This window comes from Oreochromis aureus, linkage group 2 (assembly GCF_013358895.1).
Source record: "Oreochromis aureus strain Israel breed Guangdong linkage group 2, ZZ_aureus, whole genome shotgun sequence".
Taxonomy (NCBI): domain Eukaryota; kingdom Metazoa; phylum Chordata; class Actinopteri; order Cichliformes; family Cichlidae; genus Oreochromis; species Oreochromis aureus.
The window spans coordinates 12,976,099-12,998,292 of NC_052943.1; the positions used below are offsets into that span (position 1 = coordinate 12,976,099).

Consider the following 22,194-nt stretch of genomic DNA (forward strand, 5'->3'; position numbering starts at 1 on the left):
AAAATACTTTTTATCAAATAACTATATTTTATTTCATAATACAAATGAACAGATGCAACACAACACTCAGTCAATACCTGAACCATGGACTCTGTGAGGACCTTCTCATTAACCTGCAGGATGGCATTCTTGATCTCCTCATAAGGGATACGGAACGATCCCAGGAAAATAGCTTCATGAGAAAACACAAGAAGCATGACTTACTTAATTATGGCCCATTTTTATGCATAAAAAGCAAGGTCATTAATATAGTCGTATCAGGATAGTGGACTTACAGAGATTCTGTGAAGACTTTGTGTCAAGAACCTTCAGCTCTTTCACCTTCTTCTTCTGCGCCTGTTTCTTTTCATCCCCACCATCCTGCTCCTTTTTAGCTGTAGAGGTGGACAGAGATGAGGGAAACTTTATATTCACTTACAGAAAGCAAAAAGAGAGCCTTTGTAACAAAATTAACTTCTTGTTATCTTTCATAATTTTAAATGACTTGTACACTTATACAGAAATAACACTGCGGAAAAAAAGAGTAGTGAAATTAGTGGGTTAAAAGACAGAAAGAAGTGGATTAGATTGACAGACAAGAGGGCACATGTGATGGCTATAAAAACTGACAGACTTGGCACAGCTTTTACTTTTTTCATTTTCTCCAAACTGTATGGTGTCATGGAGGTGTCAGGAATATCACATCAGTGGTTTGGGGTACACATGAACTAACATGAAATGGTTGTAGCACCAGGGGACACATGTCCCTGGAGTGTGTGGGCCTTTTAAATATGGTCAGACAGTTGTTCGCTGTAAGGCATTTGAAGTTTGGATTCACCACGCTGCACATAGACACACCCATCTATTGCACACTCTCACACTCAGCAGAGGCATTTTTCATTAACTTATTTTGACAAGGTCAGGATTGTGACTGTAAGGATGTGTCAGAGTGTGGGGGAGGATGTGAACTAGATTAGAATGAAGAGTGAGTGATGAACACGGGTTTGACCACATAGCAGCCCACTGTACACATAGCCAGGCACATTAGGGTCAGCAGAGATTCGGATGTCACAACTGTTGTTTCCATCAATATCTAACCACTTGTACTTGATTTACTGCACGTCACGATCCAAGCTAAATACTTATATTTATAAGCAACTTGTATCTCATTATATTGTTTAAATAACCCTGAGTTTATCTTTTCCAATTAAATCACAATTTGAGACTTATCAGCCCGTCTATAGCTGCATCTTTGCCTCATCTTTGTAAAGCTGAGATACAAGAACTCCACACATATACAAAAAGAAGCTACTGCAAAAAGTCAACAATGGTGCTGGCATGACGTACAGGGTGAGTACTTCCTTTTACGGCAAACAATACAAAAAACCTTTCATCATCAGCAGACTACCCGCTTCAACTGCCTAAAGATGACCTGATGCAGTGTGTTAGTAAAATCTATTTTCAGTTCCATTCCGTTACCTACCCTACCCCTACTGTATATGCAGTCTAATTTCTTAATTTCCTCAGTGATTCCACCGTATCATACAAGAGTGTTTACCTTCAAGTGCAGTTTATTAGAAAAGCAAAAGATGACTTTGGTTAAACAGCAGCACTGTAATCTATTCTCCACACAGACAACGGCGACAACAACAACAGCTTCACAGTTCTTTCCTTCATCTGTCCACTCATCCATATGTCCAGTCAAACAGTGCTTTGTCTCGATGTGAGACACCTATCAGCCAAGCAGGCTGTTAATGAGCCAGGCTCCTAATGAGCTCCTCATCTCTCAGTTTAGCCACTCATTCAGGACGCACAGATATACACAGAACAGTCAGTTCAGTTGACTGTGGCCTTAAAAGGGCCCATTGTTTCTTTCAGTATTAGCTTCAGCTTTATGAAACTCCCTACTGATGGTCAACCACCATTTGTATCTTAGGCTTCGACTTTGTAAGTTTGTTTGTGTGTGTTTTCATATAGTTTGCATTATATCAGTATATTCAGTTGTGTGTTTCACTGCCACCAGCAGTACTACTGCATGTTCAGTGTTTCATTACTAGTCCCTGCTGAGGCCAGGAAACCAAAGCAGGAAGCCAGGAATCACAGATACACACAGGATAGGAAAATCCATCAGGACATCTGAGCGGAAATGACTGTCTTGCACAAACACAAAGAGCAAGTCACAGCTGACATGTTATAAAGAAAGGAAGTTGCAAGCTTATACAAATAAACATCATCAGAGTGACAAACAAGGAAACTGACAGTGACAGGAAATAATTCACGTATTCAAGATATGCCATCTAAAAATGGAAGAAATTAAGATAATGCTTAAAGCCCAACATCAAATCCCTGAGGTATATATATACACACTACAAAGAAGATTAATCTGGATAGTAACCTAAACAGCTCGGTTTGATGAGTGACCTGGTAGCAGCATCATGTCACGAGGTCAGTGTGTGTGTGTGTGTGTGTCTGTCTTTGGGAGCAACAGAGACCCGGTGAGGGAGCATGTGTCTTTGTGCATGTGGAAATCTACAGTGCTTCAGTGCCAGCTGCGCTCTAGCCAATAGAATCGGTCCTGGCTATGTTGACATCATGGCTGATTCATAAAATGGGGTCTGGTGTTCACATTGTAAAATGGCTGCTCAGTGGTTTCCACAGACACAGCCCACTCTTTTCATTTATGAGCAGATGGCACCTCTAGTGGTTGCTATGGAGCACTGCATCGTGCTACTCTTAGTCATTGTGGGGGAGGAAAGGAGATGACTGGGGCAGAACACACATGTGTGACTAGGCACACAAACATACACAAGCCACATGTACGCAGTTGTGGAATACTGACATCTTAACATCCACATGTTTTATTGTCCCAGCTGCCTTTTTGTTAAAACCATGATACACAGAAGGACTCTTTTCTGGAAACAAAACACTACCACCAATTGCGCACACGCACACACACACACACACACACACACACACGCGCTTTTTTCTCATCATCTGTCAGTGCCAAGCAGCTGTTGGGGAGACAAGGGGGGAGAGTTCCAGGAAAAGCTGTGGTGTGTGTGTGCATGTGCGTGCACAAACACACATGTGCAATGAAAAGACATTCTTCCATTTCTGACTTCTGTTTCTAATTAAGTGGGAAGGGGGAAAAAGCAGAAAGGTGGGGGATGAGAGAAACTAAAGAAAGAGTACTGAGGATCATGAGAATCCAAGTCATGCTGCGGTCTTTGTCAATATGTAACTAAGTGTCTGTGTATGTGTCTGTCTGACCGGAGCTACACAAAGGGAAGTCTGTTATCAGTCAGCAGACCTGAGTGTCTACTTCACCACCCCTTCCTATTCCCTTCTACTTCATCCCTCACTCCTTAAAAGGAGAAAATTTGTAGTGGAGATGGTGTCGAGTAGCCAGAGTAGGATAGGGAGAAAATATAAATAAATAAATATATATATATTTTTTTTTTAAAAAGCAAAAAAAGATCAAATGAAGGAAAAAGATCAAGCTTAGTAGGAATAGAGAGAATCAAAGAAAGGAAAAAGAATCAAGTACACTTTGATCCCTTTAGCTTCAACTCAAAGAATAGCTTTAGCCCGCTCTCAGAAAGCATAGCCTCTTCTCTTTACTATCGCCTTTTCAGTCTTTTCATGTGGTCTATTCATCCTATCATCACCACTCCCTGTTTGTGGAGTGCTGGCGTTTATTTTTAACCCACTAAAAGCTTTCAGATGATGTGCTCCATTGTATATTTGTGACATCAAGACTATTTTTCATAGTCCCTCTGGTGGTGAGATAGAAAACATTAACTTTATATAGCTTCAAACAAAAGTGTTTTTTTTGTTTTTTTTTTCCATTTAGCATTCCAGGGCTGCTGGAGATCAAATAAAGTGGAACAGAAGAGAGGGAGTATAGTTTCAACATCAACATCTGAGTTGAGTGGTTCTGCTGGAAAAAGTTGCTGAAAATGCTCCAGAGAAAGAACTAAAAACAGATCTTCTGCCAACCTCTAACATCAACAAAGACTGAATGTATTACAGGCAAACGTAATGAGAACATTATGTTTTTAGCTTAAGAAGTTTACTTACATAACGCTAAACTAGTCAAAATAAAAATGAGACAAAGAAGAAAAACATGAGGAGGGAGCATAAAGTTCTTTGTCTAAAGTAAACAAAGCCAAAACTATGGCAGACAGATGGACAGCTGTAGCCATGGTCCCTTTAAACTTTAAATGTCCCACATTCTGTCACTTTCTACATAAGAGTGTGTGTTACAATGTAAGAGTGTTTGACAGAAGAAGAATAAGGGGGTTTCCACGGTAACCTTGGGTCTGAAAGAGCCCCTTCATCCTGTTTTTCACTGTGAAAGGAAATGAGGAGAAAAAAATTCCTGACTGTGTGTATGTGTGTGTGTGCTTGCACAATTGTGTGAAAAGGACCAGATGGCAGGGTGGGGCAGTGAGGAGGGGGGAGCAAGGCAGGATGTGGGCAGGGCCAGAATCCAGAGGGAGGGCATGTGGGAGGGGCCAAGACTGTGCTCCCTTGCGCTCCCCTGGTGCATGAATGCTGCAACTACAACTGAGATTTTTGAAATAATTCCTATCATTCAATATTTGCTTTAGAAACACTACAAAACACTGTTTTTATGACTAAAAAATTCATAAAAATCCCCAAACTATCCATTTAATGTTTGGTCATTAGAAATGACCCACTGGCTCAAACTTTACAAACATTTAAACAAAAACAGACAACTTGCATGGCCTCAATTTTAATAATGTCCGTTTCACTTCACAACATCCTCTTACTTCCTGTTAGCTGAAGAACATTGTATATTTAAGTTCAAACAATTTTCTCATTTATTGCTTTTAACTAGTTGCTTTTAACAAATGATAATTTTTTACAACACCTTTAACTTTTTAAACATTTATGACATCAATTTTAAAACAAGGGGTCTTTGTCAGAATAACAGCAGGAAAACAGTTGTTTTTTTTTTTTTTTTTTAAATTCTCCACAAATTCTAAATATTTTCTGTTTTTAAATTGGACAAGAGGGACAAAATGACATTTTCATATACCTCAATAGGTTTTAAACTAGAATACCTTGGTGAGTTCACAGCTGGAACAGTTAATTTTGAATATCTGCACGAAGCAGGAAGCACCATAATCGCATCTGTATTTTTTTCATTTTAATTCTTGGATTAATTAAAAGTAATTTTTTTAAATTACAATGTAGAGTATGGAGGCTAAAAGTCTGATTCCTTCAGTGAGGCCAGGATTTATTCATGGAGTCACAGTGCCCTCCATTGGTGTACTTGGTGAACTGCAGCTTGATGACAAAAGGCTGGCAAACCTCTGCATCCAGCTGGCTACACTGTTTATTACCTTCGCACTCTGTCCAAGTTGTGTATTTGTGCATGTTAATGAATGTGTTTGTGGACAAAGAAGGAGGAAATGCTGAAAGAAAGAACATACTGCTTTGTTTTATGTGTATGTGACGATGGAAAGCGTACAAAACACGTGTCTGTGAGTGTGGTCATTGGATCTGTACGTGTGGATTTGCGTGGTAATGTTGTTCTCTTAGGGCCAATCTGACCTCTCTGTGCTCTTCTGGCCATGAAGGTCTTTGGTGATGACGCACACATGGCACGTAATGAGACACACTCTTTCTCTCTCTCTGTCACACACACACACACACACACACACACACACACACACACACACACACACACACACACAGTACGCTGCCTGCATTGCTGATAAGGTGCACTACATTCGACACACCGACACAGCACTACCTTGAACTCGAATTCACACTTGCTGAAACCACACAAAGAGCCAATAAATCCCCATAGCAAATAACAGAGGACACAGACAGAGCTCCCCCCCACCCAACAAACACACACTCACGCACAGAGAGAGGTGAGCTGCTATGGTGTGCTTATTAAATCAGTCCTATATCAGCCAGTCTCCTTGGGACATCAGAAAAGATTTACTACTGCAATTACACCAGCTAATTACAAGGAGGAGAGATAGAGGGAGTGTAGGGGAGCTACAGAGTGTAAAGGGGAGAAGAAAATCAAATCAGAAAAGAGCGAGAGCAAATAAAGGTGTGAAAACTGAGACGATGAGAGAGCAAATGAAGGAGAGAGAGCGAGAAGGAAAGAAGTTTAAAAGACAAAGATGATGACAATGCGACCTTGAGCCACCCATCACACCTGAGCCTCAAATGTTGTACAAATACACAACTGGAGAACACAAAAGCTTCATTGTTTAAAGTCACAAACCACCTGTGTGTGTCTGACTAACTGAGTAACTCACTGGGTATGCAAGTAGTTTTTTGTGTTACTCTGGCAGCCTGTGTGGTGCTTTGGTGTTTGTTATTCACAGTGTGAATGTCCTTGATGCTACACTGGCCTTCACAGCACAGTGCTCCCTCTACGGAGAGCAAAGTGAATTACATCATTAAGCAGGCTCGCTTCTATGCTGGGTATCAATCAACTCTCAACCTTGTTCCTAGTGTTGTGGATGGCATGCAGTGACATTTGCAGTCACTGTTCATATCCATGTGTATAGGGCTGACAGGCAAGATTAGTGACTCTAGAGACAGCTATCTGTGGAGGTTGGACAGCCTCTCATTCGCAATATAGTCGAGGAGCAGAAATTAAGAAGAGCTAATAATTTAATACTACATCATTTCCAGTACAGAAATAATTTACGCCCAAATCTAAGCTGTTCTGAACAAAGGATTCACAAGCTCTTGCTCGTAGATACTGAAGCTTAGACAGAAGTCTTGGAGCTTTATGTTACTCTCTGTACAGTGCCAGTGGCCTTCCTAATGTACTGGCATTTCTGCCCATCTAGACCGCTACTATCATATATGCACGGCCATGCAGTGCAAGTCTCATTTATATGAGCATAGCGGTAGAAATGGAAACTTAAAAATTGGGTTTCTATCTCAATTAAAAAGTTAGATGAACTCTAACACACATGCACCCCATGAGGCGTATTCTGCCCCGGGCAAAAAGGATTAGGTACTGCACTCCTGTCAGAACTCAAATATTCATTATTACCTTATGGAAAGATAGCAGACAGAGAGTGAGTGGGAGCAAGAAGGAGCAAGAAAAAGGAGGGAAAAAAAAGGAGCATGAGTACGTGATAGAGAGGCACTTTATGAATACAAGCGGTTCAGACTTATGCAAAGCAAAACAGATGAAAGGAGGACAGAGAAAAATGGAGGTCTACACGGTGTCATGCCATGGAGGACAGTTAAAAGCGCATAACTGTGCTGGTGCACACACTCATCCTGTTAATCCCCAAGTTCTGTCCTCTCGTCTCCAACCATCCATCCCTTTACTCATCTTTATCTCTGCTTCAGTGATGAGGACAAAGGAAAGCACTCAATCACTGGCCCACCCTTCCTCCCTTGTCGCCTTCTCTTGGTCTCTGCAGGCAAGGCCTAGAGGCCTGATTAGTAATTGTGACTAGACCACATGGTGAAAAGACTAGCACACACATGCACACGCACATAGGAGCATGTTCACACAAATATGTATATAAAAGGCACACAAATGTGGCAAAGAGGAGGACGAGCGCCAGTTCTGCTAGATCTAATTATCCCTCGAGCAAGGCACAATGAGGGGGCTGAAAAGGAGTAAGGAATTTTGCCTTTTCTAATGTCAGCCACCGCTTGCAGGACATATGCACATACACACTTGAGTGTCTGTCTCGAGGCAAAAAAAATTGGGTTATTTTTTGGTGTCTGTCATGATTTTTTCTTTCCCAGCCAACATATTAACATGATCAAGCCGAGGAAACAATGACAGAGGAGAGGCAAGGAGAGAAAAAGTAAAGAAAATGAAAAGTGGAAAAGATGTGAAGAGCAGTACTTGAGGAGAGATGAAGGAGATGAGTAACAAAGTCAAGCAATTGCGAAAGGAAACAGTACTGTGGGGGAAGAGTGTGGGGAAAAACATGAGATTGAAGAATGGGGAGAAAGAAAGCGATATTGTCAATAGAATACGAATAAAGATCCCAGTTCGAGAAAGACTGTCACAATTCTCATGATTAACACAGTGGAAAAATAGTCATCTCCATATGCATGATTGAGAAAATAACCAGACCCCTTTTTAGCACATCAATCTACATTCAATAAAAATAAAATAAAAATATTTTTTGTCTTATTTATAGTAAACTCAAAACTTAAATCTCACATTCATGTACAAAGCATTCAAACCTTCAGTATTTTAGCCTCAACAAAAACTTCTCAGAGATAAGTCTGCAAAAATAAGAAGCAACTGTGAAATAAGATTTTCAGGTTCCTCCATAAATATTTTGGACTGGTTTAGGGTTTGAATGGCAAACTAAAGTACAGTCAGAGACTTCTCAAGAAGCCACTCCACATTCATCTTGGATGTTTGCTTTGGGCCAGTATCACAGGTTACGGTGAAATGTAATTTCAATCTTAGCTGATTTGTTTTTTAAATTAAAGGCCTCTTTGTATTTGCCTGAATTCATCCTTCAGTTCTGATTATTTTCCCTGTCCATGCCACTAACAAGCAACCAAACAGTATATAAATGTCACCACAATTCTTCATTGGAGGAATACTATAACCCAGATGATGAGCACTGCCCAATTTCAGAGAGGTCATTTTTCTTTGTTTTATTTACATTAGACAACCTTTTTCCTCAGCATATGGACTTGCTAACTTTAAGCTTTCTAGTAACAAGTGGTTTTCACCTAGCCACTTTAGGCCTGAATGACCTAGCACTGTAGATATGGAAGTCCTTTTAGCAGGTTCTCCACTCTATGTAAGAGACTTCTTACATAGAGAGACTGCAATATTCTTGGTCAGCTCCTTGTTACTCACTTTGTCTGGAAAGCCAAGTCTGTGAAGACACACACACACACACACACACACACACACACACACACACACACACACACACACACACACACACACACACACACACACACACACACACACACACACACACACACACACACACACACACACACACACACACACACACACACACACACACACACACACACACACACACACACACACACACACACACACACACACACACCTACCTACGTACACATTTAAACTTGTGTCTTACAAGTTTAGTTTGTCTCTGTTTGAGAAGTCTAAACATCTCAAACAGAGACCTAACTAGCATGGTGCACTTGAATACTATTCTACCTGCTGCAGAACAGGGTCTGAATTCTTTTCCTTCAGTTTGATTTTTAAATCATCTGCAGCATGTTTTTATTTTTCTATTAAGGATTACTGAGTGTAGAGTGATATCCATTGAAGAAGCTGCATAAAATCCAATGCAAATTATTTGTAAAGAACAAAGTGTGTAAAAGGTGAAGGGGTCTGAATATTTTCTGAATACACAACCCAAACAGCAGTGACCTGGAATTTAGTGCATTTTATTCAATCCTTTTAAATAACGGTAAATATATTGCAGTTCATACTGTGAAGAACGCAACGAACACTTATTAGCATTTGTGTATGTGAACCTTTTTCTTTGTTGCGCACACTTTAGGAAAACTACTGCAGGTGTTTGAAATACATCAAAACACTGGATCAGAGTCAAACTAAGTAGCTGGAGGGGGATGACAACTATGATCTGGCAACCTCCACTTCTGCGTGGGAACCTGGGGAAAAGTCTATCTCACCAAAGATCCACTGGAGTGCTGCAGGGTTTTTAGTTTGTGAAATCCATTTTAACCCCTCCCCAAAAGAGAGGAAAAAAAAATCCCCAACCCCCCAAAATAAACAAAACAAGAGAAATAGATATTTAAACAGAGAAATAGACATGCAAATCCTCTCCTAGAACATCTGTCTGCTGGCCTCTCACAGGAATTGGCTGTAGCTGAGGCTGGTGAAATGCAAGACACACATGCATGCACACAACGACACAAACAAAAAACAAATTTCACAGAAGTACACACCTAATCCCTCTATGTGCTTAGTGAGCCATCAGGGGACGTGTTGCCAATCAGACAGCTATGTGAGGCTGGGTGAATGAAAACAATCAAGAAATAACACACAATATGGCTCAGAGAGTGTTTATGAGTATTTATGTGCATGAGTGTTTGCTGGACTGAATTCACAGATTCATACACATAACCAGAGACCGGACTCTCTACTCGGCCAACACATTCCTAGAGTGACTGCATGTGGAGAAATTTTCTAGATCTTCTGTAACTAAAAAAAAAAAAAAAAAAAAAAAAGACTGACGGCAAGGATGACATATTCAGGAAAAGAATTAATCTTAACACTCATCATGCATCTTTTGAATCTGAATCAAAGCTTCTCTAAAGTGAACGTATGTAAAGATTATCTTCTGCACTGGGGAGCTTCAACCTCCAGGGTCACCTGGAGGTGATTTGTTTTATTATTTAGAGCTCTAGAGTTCACAGTCTCTACAATGCCAGTAGTAAGGGCAATGTTGTGCTTTAAAAAATAGTACCCAAGGAGAGGAAGTCAGCAGACTTCTCTGCAAATTATTGAAAAGAAAAGAAAAAAAAAAGAAAAAAGAAAATGTAGTGCTTTTTTCTTCTACCTGTTGTTTATACAGTGGACTTGTGACCTAGCATGTGTGTTTATGTCTAGCAAGCTATCGCTCTCTCTCCATCTTGTCTCTTCTCACGGCTCAGTGAGTGTGTCAGTCTGCATTGGCCCTCTTTCAGAAGCTACTGAGAGATGGCAGCACCATTAAAATTTAACCCACTATCTCACCACTCACCACATATTGACAAGAGAGAGGAGAGAGAATGGCAGATAGTCATGCAGGCATACAAGGATATACAAAAATGTATCTAACCACAGATATGGGCGCACACACACGCGCACATCAATGCACGCACACTAATTTCCAAGGAGTCAGTCAGATGTGATTGCAAAAGATGGGGAGCGATGGAGCGAAAGATCCTATACAGATGGAAAGTAAAGAATAAGATTGAATAGATTACCACTTGAAAACTGCACACATACACACGTGATGCACAGACAGTTATGGAAATGATTGGCATCAATTTAGCGAGGGAAATGGAGAATGTGTATAGGCCTAACGCCCTATCAGTCCACACTATCCCTTCTCACCAAATCCACATTTCTACACTTTCTATTACTTGCTCCCTCATCAGCTCTGGCTTTTCAATCCCTCACAAGAAATCCTTCTTTTGTTTCCCTCCACCTCCTTTCTAAATGTATCACTCTTTTTCAGTTTAATATTTTTGACACATAGCTTTTTCATTTTTCTGTCCTCTCTCTCCATCTAGCCTTTCTACCGCTCTCCTTCTCTTGTGCTGTTCCTGTCCTTTTCTGCCCCAGCGGAGTGTGGGATAGCAGGCAGTGCTGGGAGGCCTACGGTCTCTTAATTAGGAGGCAAGGCGGAACGAGGACACAGTTAACAAGGGCACACACACAGACCTTTGCATTGCTTTGCTTGTAAGAACCCACATTGCCTACAGGCCTCAGTGAGAAAGTTAACCATGTCTTGAACCTGTACCCTCTAACACTTATCTTGACCAGGTTCAGATATTAACAATAAATCCAAATCCTAACCTTTACTTTGCACTTTGCAAAAAGTGTCAAGAACTCAACTTGTGCCTCACAAAGACCGAGGCACAGCAATTCACACGTACATATAAACAAGTGAACTGAATAAGCTTACAAAACTCAAAGAAAAAGCAATAGGCACTGTAAAAGAGTGCTGTGCTAAAGTTTCTCACACACACACACACACACACACACACACACACACACACACACACACACACACACACACACACACACACACACACACACACACACACACACACACACACACACACACACACACACACACACACACACACACACACACCCCTAATCAGACGATGAGGACCTGGGTTGAAATCTGCAGGGCTAGGACTCAATCAGCTAGTGCAATCAGACACAGGGCACACCCACACATTCACCCACATTCTTACACACACGCACACGCACACAAACACACACACCTACAATTACGCACAGGGATGACACACTCGTAATAAACCTTGTGCTGACGGATGAGAGGAAGGCCATGATATTATTCAGTCTACCTCATCACGACTGTAACAAACACACATACATACACATAGAGGAGGCGGGATGGAAGTAGCTATTTTGAGGGTGCGTGAGTCCGTTGTCTGCGAAGGTGACTTTGGGCTGGCTGGAGTGGTAATTGGGTACACATACCAATGGCTTTTTCTTCCTCTTCCCTACATTCTCCTCAAACTCTCTCTTTTGGCCCCCTCTTTCCCCTCCCACCCGGCTCCTACTCCTTCCCTTAGTGCAGCCCCTGAACGTGATTACATTTCTGACATGAGTGAGGAGTGAAGATGGAGCGCTAGAATGAAGTAGAAGTGAGAGAGACAGATGATGGAGTTGAAAAACAAAAAGGGTAGAAAACAGGTCTTGCGCTGGTTTGAAAAATAAGACGCATAACATGCCTACATTACATTTGCCCCCCGCTCATAAACACAAACGAACACTTAGATACACACATATATATCCAAATATACGTATATATCATTTCCTCAGCAGGGGAGTGAGACAAAGCAGAGGAAAAATACACAAAATGTCACTCAGACTGTCAGCCTGATCTTTCCTGTTGAAACACGCACCGACACACACACACACACACACACACACACACACACAGTGCAATGGCCATCTCATTTCCTCAGACGAGTGACATTTTCTTTCTCTCTCTTTTTCTGTCTCTCCTTTGCACTCCGTCACTGTGGTGATAAAATTAGCATTCCTTTCCTTCCTCTGCTTCTCCCTCCCTTGACGCCTGGACAAGAGGTGAGGACCACAGGGACGGAAGAAAGGAGAGACAAAAAGAAACAAGAAGAAAGATGAGAACAAAAGACGACGTTAAGAAAACAAGACGGAAAAGCCTGAGAGAGATGTGAAGACAACAAACAAATAGAGCAAAGTATGACAAGCAGGTAACGAAATGGTGTAGTCAGACAAAGATGGTAAGATTAAATGAAAAAGGACGATGGAAAGAGTATTATATAGCTAGTGGACAAGATGCAGACTTGTGGAGCGAGTAAATGAGGGGGGAAAATATACCCTCGAGGGATTCATATCACCATGACAACCCTTTCCTTTCTCCTTTGCTGTCCAGTTGTATGATGAACTCCTGCTACTTTAGTGGACCTCAGCATGGACGAAATATCTGCTTACTTTCACAACCCAATAATAAATCTCCTCTCAAATAACATTTTCTAACATGCTTTTAATAACTAATATCAAATTAAAAGTATTTTTTAAAGGGAGAATATACAAGGTTCTTGACTTAAAACCAGGAAAAATTATGGTGAAGGTTTTTTTTTTTTTTGTTTACTCTGCGTGAGCACGTTCTGCCTCTGTGCGTATCAGTGGGTGCACAAACTCGCTTGTGTGCAGGTTTCTACAGGGAGAGGGTAGAGGGCCCACAGAGTATAATTAAAAGCTAGAGACAGAGTCCTTGGGAGCAACTGCAGCAAGAACTTTATGGGGAGAAAGGAGAGAGGGAGGGGGGGGAAACTGACCTTTAAAAACAGAGTGAGACACGAGAGAAACTGTGAGAAATGAGAGGTGTAATGGAAGATGGGATGGTGGGAGATAGACTGAATTAGATTATGCTGAATTGAATGCAGCAAAGGAATGAAAAAAGTGAGAAAGAGGAGGAATGGAAACATTATTGGAGTGAGATGTTTGTGGGGGAGGGCCAGAGGGAGGGACAGAGGAGGACAGAGACAAAGACAGGGAGAGGGACCATGATGGAGAGAAAGAGAGAGAACGATAGAATTCTAATCAGAAATGTGAAGAACAAAATAATAAGGCTGCCTGACAGCAAATGTCAGCTCAGGGAGGGAAGCAGATGGCAGGAGCATAGGAGAATAAGAAAGAGGTAGAGAGAAAGATACGGGAGGAAGGGAAGAGGGAGTAGGAACAAGGTAGGAAAGAAATATGCACAATAAGACAGGTGGGGTGTGAATGATGGAGACACTTCACCATCATTTCTCCTTTCCACAAGGAAGGAACACAATCTTTTTTGATGCTAAGAATTAACATCTCCAGGAAAGATATTCCCCTTCTCCCACTGGAGGGAAACAGATCTGCCAGGTCAGGCGGGTGAATCCTCATATGAGAGTGTATACATGTGTGCGTATATTTGTGTGCTTCTACACTAACACTTTCATTGCCTGGCTGTAAAAACGCCGCCCTTGAGCCAACCTTGACTGCAGTTTCATTGGGTTTCAGCTAAGCTCTGCTTTAATTCAAATCAAAAGCAATTTCTTTCTCTCTTCAGTGTTACTTCATGACTTGATAAGAACACTGAGCCTTTAAGAATGATCTTGTAGCTTTTCACTTAAGCTCTTCAGTACTTTTATATCTTACTTCCACAGATGCAGAGCAAAAAAAAAAAAAAAAAAAAAAAGGAAGGAAACTCATCAATGTAACCAATCTCACTATCAAAACAGAAATCATCCTAGACCATATAGGTAAAATTATGTCAATGTAATTTAAAAGGTTCTAAACATGCTGGACCTGACTGATGTTAAAAATAACCATCAGCTAATAAATTAAGTGTTTCAGTACAATAAACATGGAAATACATACTTCAAAGTGGCTCAACTTTTACTATGAACTTTAAAATTTAAAAACACTCAACAGTGTCAAGAAGCCAGGCCAAAGCCAATAGTGAATTAAGATAATATATGCATTCTGTCAGGGCGACTGAGTGATGTGAATCTTAAAAGGAAATCAAAATTTAATGAGTTAAACTGTTCTTTTGAGTCAACCTAGGGTCAATAGAGGAGAGCCAGGGTTACTGAAAAATAAAACCTCCAGATTTCATTGCAGTCAGATGTTATAAAGAAGTGAAATTCACCCCAGCAGTCTGACTGTTTAAAGATGTTCAGCATTTGTTGCTATAATCCTAATATTGCACAGCTAGCCACACCATACAGCAGGGCTATATCTGCTGAACCCATTTAAAAATATTCTCACACATATGTGCAGCATTTAACTGTGAAATTTGTAGCTGTATGCACCTACATTGTTGTGTTATGCTAGGTCAGGTTAAAAAATGATCACAAATGACTAAAACTTATTGAATATAATAATCAGTCTGGGAACCACTAAGCTACTCTGCTGACTTCGCCTCTGTTGCCAGTGGTCAATTTTTCCAGTAAAGCCAAGATATCTTGATAGTGAAAACTGATATCTATTTTCAGACTTAATTTTCGGATAGAAAAATTTAAAAAAAGAAATTGATGGCTGACAGTTTTGAGGTTACATTAATTCAGCACCTTGACTGCTCTCCGTGCAGCCTCGCATGCAGAGAAGGCTTGCTCAAATAGGACTGCTTAACAGAACTTTGTCTGCATATGAACTACAAACAGAAAGCATAACTTTGAATATTTATATGCATACATTCATCTAACATCTCATTAGGTAAAGTTGTTCAACTCCTTGTTAACGCAAATATCTAAGCAGCCAATTACATGGCGCAATTCAGTGCATTTAGCCATATAGACATGGTCAAGACAACCTGTTTCAAGTTCAAATCAAGCATACGAAACTGGAAGAATTATGTGACTTGGGATGTGGCATGATATTTGATGCCAGACGAACTGGTTTGAATATTTCCAAAATTACTGATCTACTGGGAACATGTATAGGATTTACAGAGAATGACCCAAAAAAGATAAAATATATGCAGTGAGGGGCAGTTCTCTGGGTGAAAATGCTTTGTTGAAGCCAAAAGGCAGAGGAGAGTGGCCAGACGGTTTTGCCTGGAGAAAGCAATAGTAAGACTAATAACCATTCTTTATAACCAAGGTATGTAGAAAAGTTTATCTGAATGCACAGCACATGAAACCTTGAAGCAGATGGGCTACAGCAGCTGAAACCACACCAGGTGCCACTAAGAACAGGAAACAGACTACAATTTGCACAGGCTCACCAAAATTAAACAACAGAAGACTGGAAGAAATTGCTCTGCCTGTTGAGTCTTGGTTTCTGCTGAAACATTCAGATAACAGGGAAAGAATATAGTGGTGGTGTGGGGGCCATGTTTTTGGAACATGTGTGGTGTTGTTGATGATCATCAGCATCCTTTTAGAACCAGTTTATACCCATCTCTTGATGGTGTGCTATCCTGCTAGAAGCAGCTATGTCACAAAGCTCAAATCGCTGTACTCTGATGACCTCCACGGTCACCAATGTATGCCCACAAAGGAGGACAGCTCTGAAGGCTAAAGTGGGTCCAACTCAGTACTAGCAAGGTATACCTTAAAAAAAAAAAAAAAAGTGGCTGCTGAGTGTAGGCTCAAACTGCTACAGAATTAGTGGCTGTCATCGCTCAGTCAATCACTGTCAACTATTATAGTACATGTAATAAATTCAAATGACAGCTATTCATGTGGGGATTGCATGCCATTACATCACTATTACAAAATGAAATGTCTGACTAACCATAGCACTCACATTTCCCTTGTAACTGTGACGACATTTTACTAGATTTGAAAGAAAAGGCTGTGAATATGAAGCGCATGTAGATATCCTAATCAAAATGACAGCCTAGTACATGTAGATTTGGATTAAGGGACTGGTATTGTAAATTTCAACTAGGATTAGATATGTTGACAATTATCTAAGCTTTTCCTGGGGTAATAGAATTTTTTTTTTCCCCTGAGTTGCACTGTCTATAAGAAGGACAAAACAGATCCTATCAACGAGGTAGGCTATCAACTATGTGAAAAGCTGCCCCTGCATTTCCCCATAAACCATAGCGTTTCACCATAACACCTCAACTGTCTTCTACAGTAAGGACATCTTCCCAATCACTTGTTCTCCCATTTTCTCCCTCTCCTCATTCTCTCTTTCTCGCTACACCCAGTGAGTAATGGCGAGAGCAAAGGATAGTGGCAGAGAGCTATAAAAGTGTAATTTGCTCCATTTTCCTCGGGAAACCAAATTCACTTTCTGTCCTGCGTTACAATCTGTTAACATTCAGATGGCCGGCATTACAGACAGCGTATTACCCGCCTACACTTGCTACTAATAACCCTCACACGGAACACACACACACACACACACACACACACACACACACACACACACACACACACACACACACACACACACACACACACACACACACACACACACACACACACACACACACACACACACACACACACACACACACACACACACACACACACACACACACACACACACACACACACACACACACACACACAGGGAGCAAGGACACAAAAGCTATGAGTGTCTTTTTTTTTTTTAAGTGAAAAGTGTATGTGTGTCATGTACAAGCAAACACATAAATGCTTAAATTCTGGCTGTAATGGACTGATAAAGGGCAAAGAGGAAAAGGGGAAGAGAATGGTAGATGGGATGAATCTCTGCATAGCTGGGAAAAGTATGGTTCACTAAATAATTTCATTATTTAGTCCCGTTCCTGAAAAAAAGCCAACCAAGCTACCCTACAAGCCTTTCTACTCCTCTAATCTGTTTCCCCTCTAATTCTCTGAAAGTCTTTTTCACTTTTTCTCTAGCTTTTCTTTCCCTTCCTTCTCCTCCCTTTTTTCCATGCCCATCTCTTTCCATCCCTTACTTGTTCAACAATTCTCTCCCACACTCATCATCCCACCCTTACAGCAATCCTTTCTGTTTTTCTCTATCCCTATCCTCCATTTCCACCACTCCTCTCTCAGGGAGCTAATAGCCTCCTCCTTTGTTCTTGGAGAACAGCGGGGAACAATGGCGGAGTGGGGCTTGTCGTTGTGGCAACAGGCATGAGACAAGAGAGAGAGAGGGAGGGAGACAAAGAAGAAAGGCAGAGAGAGAAAGAGCAAGCACAGAGGGGATGCTGGTTGTTAGCCGGGCGGCAGGGAAGCGAGCGCTGGCTAATTACACTCGTTTCTATGCACACCGCAATTAAACCCTGATGCACACACATACACCATCAATGCTCAGAATATCCACCGCCAGACACACACACAGCCACACATACACTTGCTCTACAACATCAGAGAGAAAGTGCAAGCAAGAGAAGAGGTGGCAGAGAGGCAGAAATGGGGAGGCTGGGAAGGGTAAAAAAGAAATGACAAGAAAAGACTGAGGCTATTTTAAATCAATGCTACTGTTCTCTCAAGTAGCACAGTGAAAGTTCATTAAAGTTCTAGTTCAAATACAATCAGCCTTATCAAATCTATTTAAAAACTAAGATGACATTACGGCACAGGCTGGCTCAGTGACCTCATCACACCCCAACACTCACCAACTTAATCTAATAGTCAAACATCAAATATCAACCCCTCTCTTTCGGTTGTATTCCTCCCACTCGGCATTGAACGTAAATTCATCTTTATCCATCTAATCAGCTCATCTGGCTTCATCTCTCCACAGGATGATCGTTCTCTCCTCAGAGATGAGGTGGTTTAACTTCACACAAATTAACAAAGTGGGGAAAATGGAGGAGATATTGAGATAAATGTGAGAAAGAGAGAGATGGAAATGTGGAGACACATATCCAGGTCAAGCCCCCCCCCCCAGTAGGGTAGAACTTATCCACCGTCTCATGAACACGCCTTCCTAGCTTCCATCATCATCCTAACACACCTTTCCATTAACACATGTCTCAGAAAAACATGTGTTCCATGCCGTCTGCCTGTCTGTTTTATTATTCATGCAGTTTAATGCTTGTGCAGAGTGTGCATGTATGCATTAGTGTTGGAAGTTCATGTTAAAGGGCATGAACGTACCACTACATGATGCGTTGGTCACATTGAGTGTGCATGTTAAAAGCAAAAAAAGCAAGCAAAGAATGTTCACGTGTGCTCGCACACATACCAATATGCACACAAAACGCACAACTTCACACGGCAGTAAGAAGGCACACACACAAATGCATGCCGCCAATGAGGCAGATGAGGAGTGAAAGGAGTCACATTAAACAGCCAAACTTGTCCTGTTTCGCTTTCATAGCCCCAGTCCATTTTCATAATGCATTAAAACCACAGCTGAGAAGACAGGAGAGGAAAAAGATGAGGAGGGGGGTAGAGGGAGACACAGAGAGAAATGGAAAAGAAGGGGGACAAGAAACATTCTCAAAGTAATCTAAAGCTGGTGGATGTATGGGTGTGTGAGGAAACAAGATACGCATGAAGGGAGTGGGGGTGCAAGAAAAGAGTGCTCATCTCAGAGGCAAGATATGGGAATAGAAAGTGTCTGATAGAGGCACAGACAGATTAGGGAGGTGGATAAAGGAAGATGGGATGCACTGATAAAACAAGTGAGGATGACAGAGAGAGATGGGGGAGATGATTTAGGCACAAACTTTGATTGTGTGTGTTATGAATGCATGTGGGTTGGTTTGTATTTTTTATTTTTATGTGCGCATATGTATTTGCAGTGCTCTCTGTGTGGCTATGTGCTCGTGCCTGTTTGTGTGTGTGTTTGTGGTTATATAGTGGCAAGGGGCAGAAGGTTCTCTGTTTCAGCACCAGCAGGCTGATGAGAGTTTGGGGCCAAACAGCCTGGAGGCAAAGCTGGCCTTGTTACTCTCTTCACCCCCCCTCCTTCTCACAAACACACAAAAACAGACACAATCTCAAATTTTACCCAAACAGAGGTACAGCCACAGTAACAAGCTAAGTATTTGAAACACCAAACCTCAGATCATAATGCTATGACTAACACATGGAAACAGTTGAGTTAAAATATTTCAAGTGTATCCACATGCTTTATTATTTTTTCTGTTAAAAAAGAAAAAAAGGAAAAAAAGGATTTTGAGAGAATATTTTATTAACCTCGCCAATAATTTGTGGATTTGCATGTTTTAGAGGGTAAATATCGACTGTTGTATTTTTTTAATAAATATAGAATAATGTGTTCAGTGTATGAAGAATTTTACTAAATAGGTATCCTAAGGATATTAAACGGTTATTCAACAGTTATGTACTGCTTTCAGTTCATTTTAGTACACCGCTTTGTCACTATATCCTTTCAGCTGTCTGCTTAAAACTGTGGGCAGCTCTGCTATCTTACAAACTCTGACAAGGCAACTATGTGTTATCTTGTCAGCACAACGTATCGGTGGAGACAAAGTAAACGAGTGGCTAAACATTATCAGTCAAACATCTGACAAGCTGGAACACTTTTTTCCTAAAATAAATGGTCTTATACTGTTTAAGGTTAGTACGTTTAACATACGTGCATCAGGTGGTCCTGTTCTAGCCACCCATGTTACTTTATATACTATGTGTGTGTGAAGCAACTGTAGTAAAAAGAGTTTGAAGTAGAGAGTATAGCAAGGTTTGGTGTTCTGGGTTGGTTTTGAAACTTTTTGATTCAGTACAGGATGAAAGGAAACTTGTTAAGACTGGAATCTTGCTTGAGATACATATTTCATCACAGCCATCATTACGGATGCTTTTTCCCCTCTGAGGAAGTTACACTATGGCTATCAGTGACACTGTCATGAAACTACAAGTGTGAAGGGTTTTTTGAACTGAAATAAGCTTCCAACCCATTACTTTACATTTCCTGTACATTACACTCATCCTATTGTTTGTCTTCAAAGTTTGCTGACAGCCTTTTATATGCCATGGATAAATGGATGTGCAGTAGACACTATAATCAAGTTTTTTTATTATTATTATTTTATTACAACTAGAATAGGAAAAAAACAAAAAAAATGAAAAACAGATGATGGTAACTGATGTTATGGCAGTGAGCCAAGCTTACACATAATAGGAACGACTGTCTATAAGTCTTCAACTCCAATCAAATCAGCTTAAAAAAACTAGAACAAGAATATCTGCTTATTGCTCGGAAAAGGAAGAGTTAAGGAACCAGTTGAATGGAAGCTGAGACATCCAAAAGCTTATCTCCTCCAAGTCAATGGCGTGAAGGCTATCTCACACACACCTGACAGAGACAGAGTGCTGCCAATAGTGCCAGAGGGAACAAGTGAGATGGAAGGTGGCAGGCAGTGAGAAAGAAAAGGGGATAGAGGGAATAGAAGACAGCCAGAGAAAGGAGACAAAGAGAGGTAGCATAAATCACCAGCATGAAAATATGGGTATAATGGATAATGGTGAGCACAGTGGTTACAGGATGACGAATACCATGTCTACTATTGCTTGAGTGATTCAAATGATTGTCTGTTATGGGACAAACAGAGGGGCGAATTAGAGAGGCTTTATTTTTGTATTTGTACACTGGGACGCCTAAAGACAGAGCCACAGCATTATAAAACCACTAAAAGTTCCAGCAGTGACACACTAAAAATTTAATCAGGCATTAATAAAAACAATATCATTACCGTCTGCTTAAGGAAGCATCAACACACACCTCACAGATTTAGGCAGGCAGGCATACACAGAAAATTACAGTCACCGAAACACTAATGCAGACATAAACAGCCTCATCACAGTTTTTCCTGTTTTTAGTTTATATCCATTTCCCTCCTTCTCATCCTCAGGCTTACTTTAGTTCCTTTAATCTACCACTCTCTCTTTAAAATCAGTGTTCAAGCTAAAGCACAAACAGAGGATGGGGCATAGTACTGCACATACATTCATAAATTGGTACCTAGATGGCAGGAGAAGGGAAAAAAAAAAAAAAAAGAGCGAGTGAAAGCATCGTCTCAAGGACAAAGGTAAGCCACTCAACTCTTCTCTGAAAACAGAGCTACTTCATACAGCAAAGAGGCTGAGACTTGAGTCAAGCAATTGTAAGTAGCTCGGTTCCCCAGTCGCACTCTTCACTACAGAAATAAAGAAAAACTATGAAAAATGGGAAGGCAGACACAAAATGGACATCCGGAGTGGCACACCTGAATGCTGTAGCCTTCTTGAAAGAGTAGCAGAGCAATAGAAATCTCTCTCATCTTTCTCTCTTTGACAAAGCTAGGCAGGAAGGATGAAAGCACTGAATGAAAGCCTACACATAATGGTGGCACAGAACGCAGAAAGGAGTAGCTGAAAACAAGGGCAAGAGGGAAAAAAAAAAAAAGTTATTTTATGGATGTTCCTAGAACATATGAAATGAAGGAAGTTGAAGGAAAAAAAGAGTGCAAGGATGGATGAAGAGCTAGAGAGGGTAATAAGTAACAAGGAGGATAATAAGTAAGGCAGTCAGAGAAGGAG

At 40.9% G+C, this 22,194-nt stretch overlaps 1 protein-coding gene across 2 annotated transcripts in view; it reads right to left on the minus strand.

Annotated features, from left to right (window-relative positions):
• Positions 1-22,194, minus strand: part of LOC116335261 (protein diaphanous homolog 1) — a 95,480-nt gene that overhangs the window by 17,730 nt on the left and 55,556 nt on the right. For both annotated transcript variants that reach the window (XM_039618417.1, XM_039618410.1), the window contains 2 exons: positions 276-374; positions 78-172 (listed from right to left, as the gene is read on the minus strand). In XM_039618417.1, the coding sequence (XP_039474351.1) occupies positions 78-172; positions 276-374 (194 nt within the window). The remainder of the gene's footprint in view (positions 1-77; positions 173-275; positions 375-22,194) is intronic.